The 353-nt window shown below is 60.3% G+C and overlaps 1 protein-coding gene across 1 annotated transcript in view; it reads left to right on the top strand.

Moving 5' to 3' along the window:
• Positions 1–120: 120 nt before the first annotated feature.
• The window catches only part of ARL6IP4 (ADP-ribosylation factor-like 6 interacting protein 4), a 3187-nt gene continuing 2954 nt past the window's right edge, over positions 121–353 (top strand). Inside the window, exon 1 of the mRNA XM_010080430.1 lies at positions 121–310. Coding sequence (XP_010078732.1) covers positions 121–310 — 190 coding nt within the window. The remainder of the gene's footprint in view (positions 311–353) is intronic.

The following is a 353-nucleotide window of genomic DNA, read 5'->3' as shown; positions in this document are numbered from 1 at the left end:
GGCTGGTTGGCTCGGGGTTAGATTTCAGGTTGTTGGGGTTGCTGGATGTGTAGCTGCTGAGCGTTGGTGGTCTCCCCCATGGCACTGGTGTGACCTGTTCCCTCCAGGGGCTGACGCACAATGGCCCACAGCCAGTCTCGGAAGCGATCGCGAAGCAGGAGCAAAAGCAATTCTCGGAGCAGACAGGAGAGGAAGGAGAAGAAAAGGAGGAAAAGCAGCAAGGACTCACACCGGGGCAGCAGCTCTCCTCCGAGGAAGCGCACCTCTGGCTCTCACAGACACAAGTCGAGCTCAGCGGCAGCTGGGGAAGGTAGGGGAAAGGCCCGGCACCCCGCACCTTCCGCACATCTTCC

This window comes from Pterocles gutturalis, unplaced genomic scaffold (assembly GCF_000699245.1).
Source record: "Pterocles gutturalis isolate BGI_N339 unplaced genomic scaffold, ASM69924v1 scaffold16359, whole genome shotgun sequence".
Classification (NCBI taxonomy): Eukaryota; Metazoa; Chordata; class Aves; order Pterocliformes; family Pteroclidae; genus Pterocles; species Pterocles gutturalis.
Note: the sequence above shows the minus strand (reverse complement) of the source record. Positions and strands in the feature narration are given on the sequence as shown.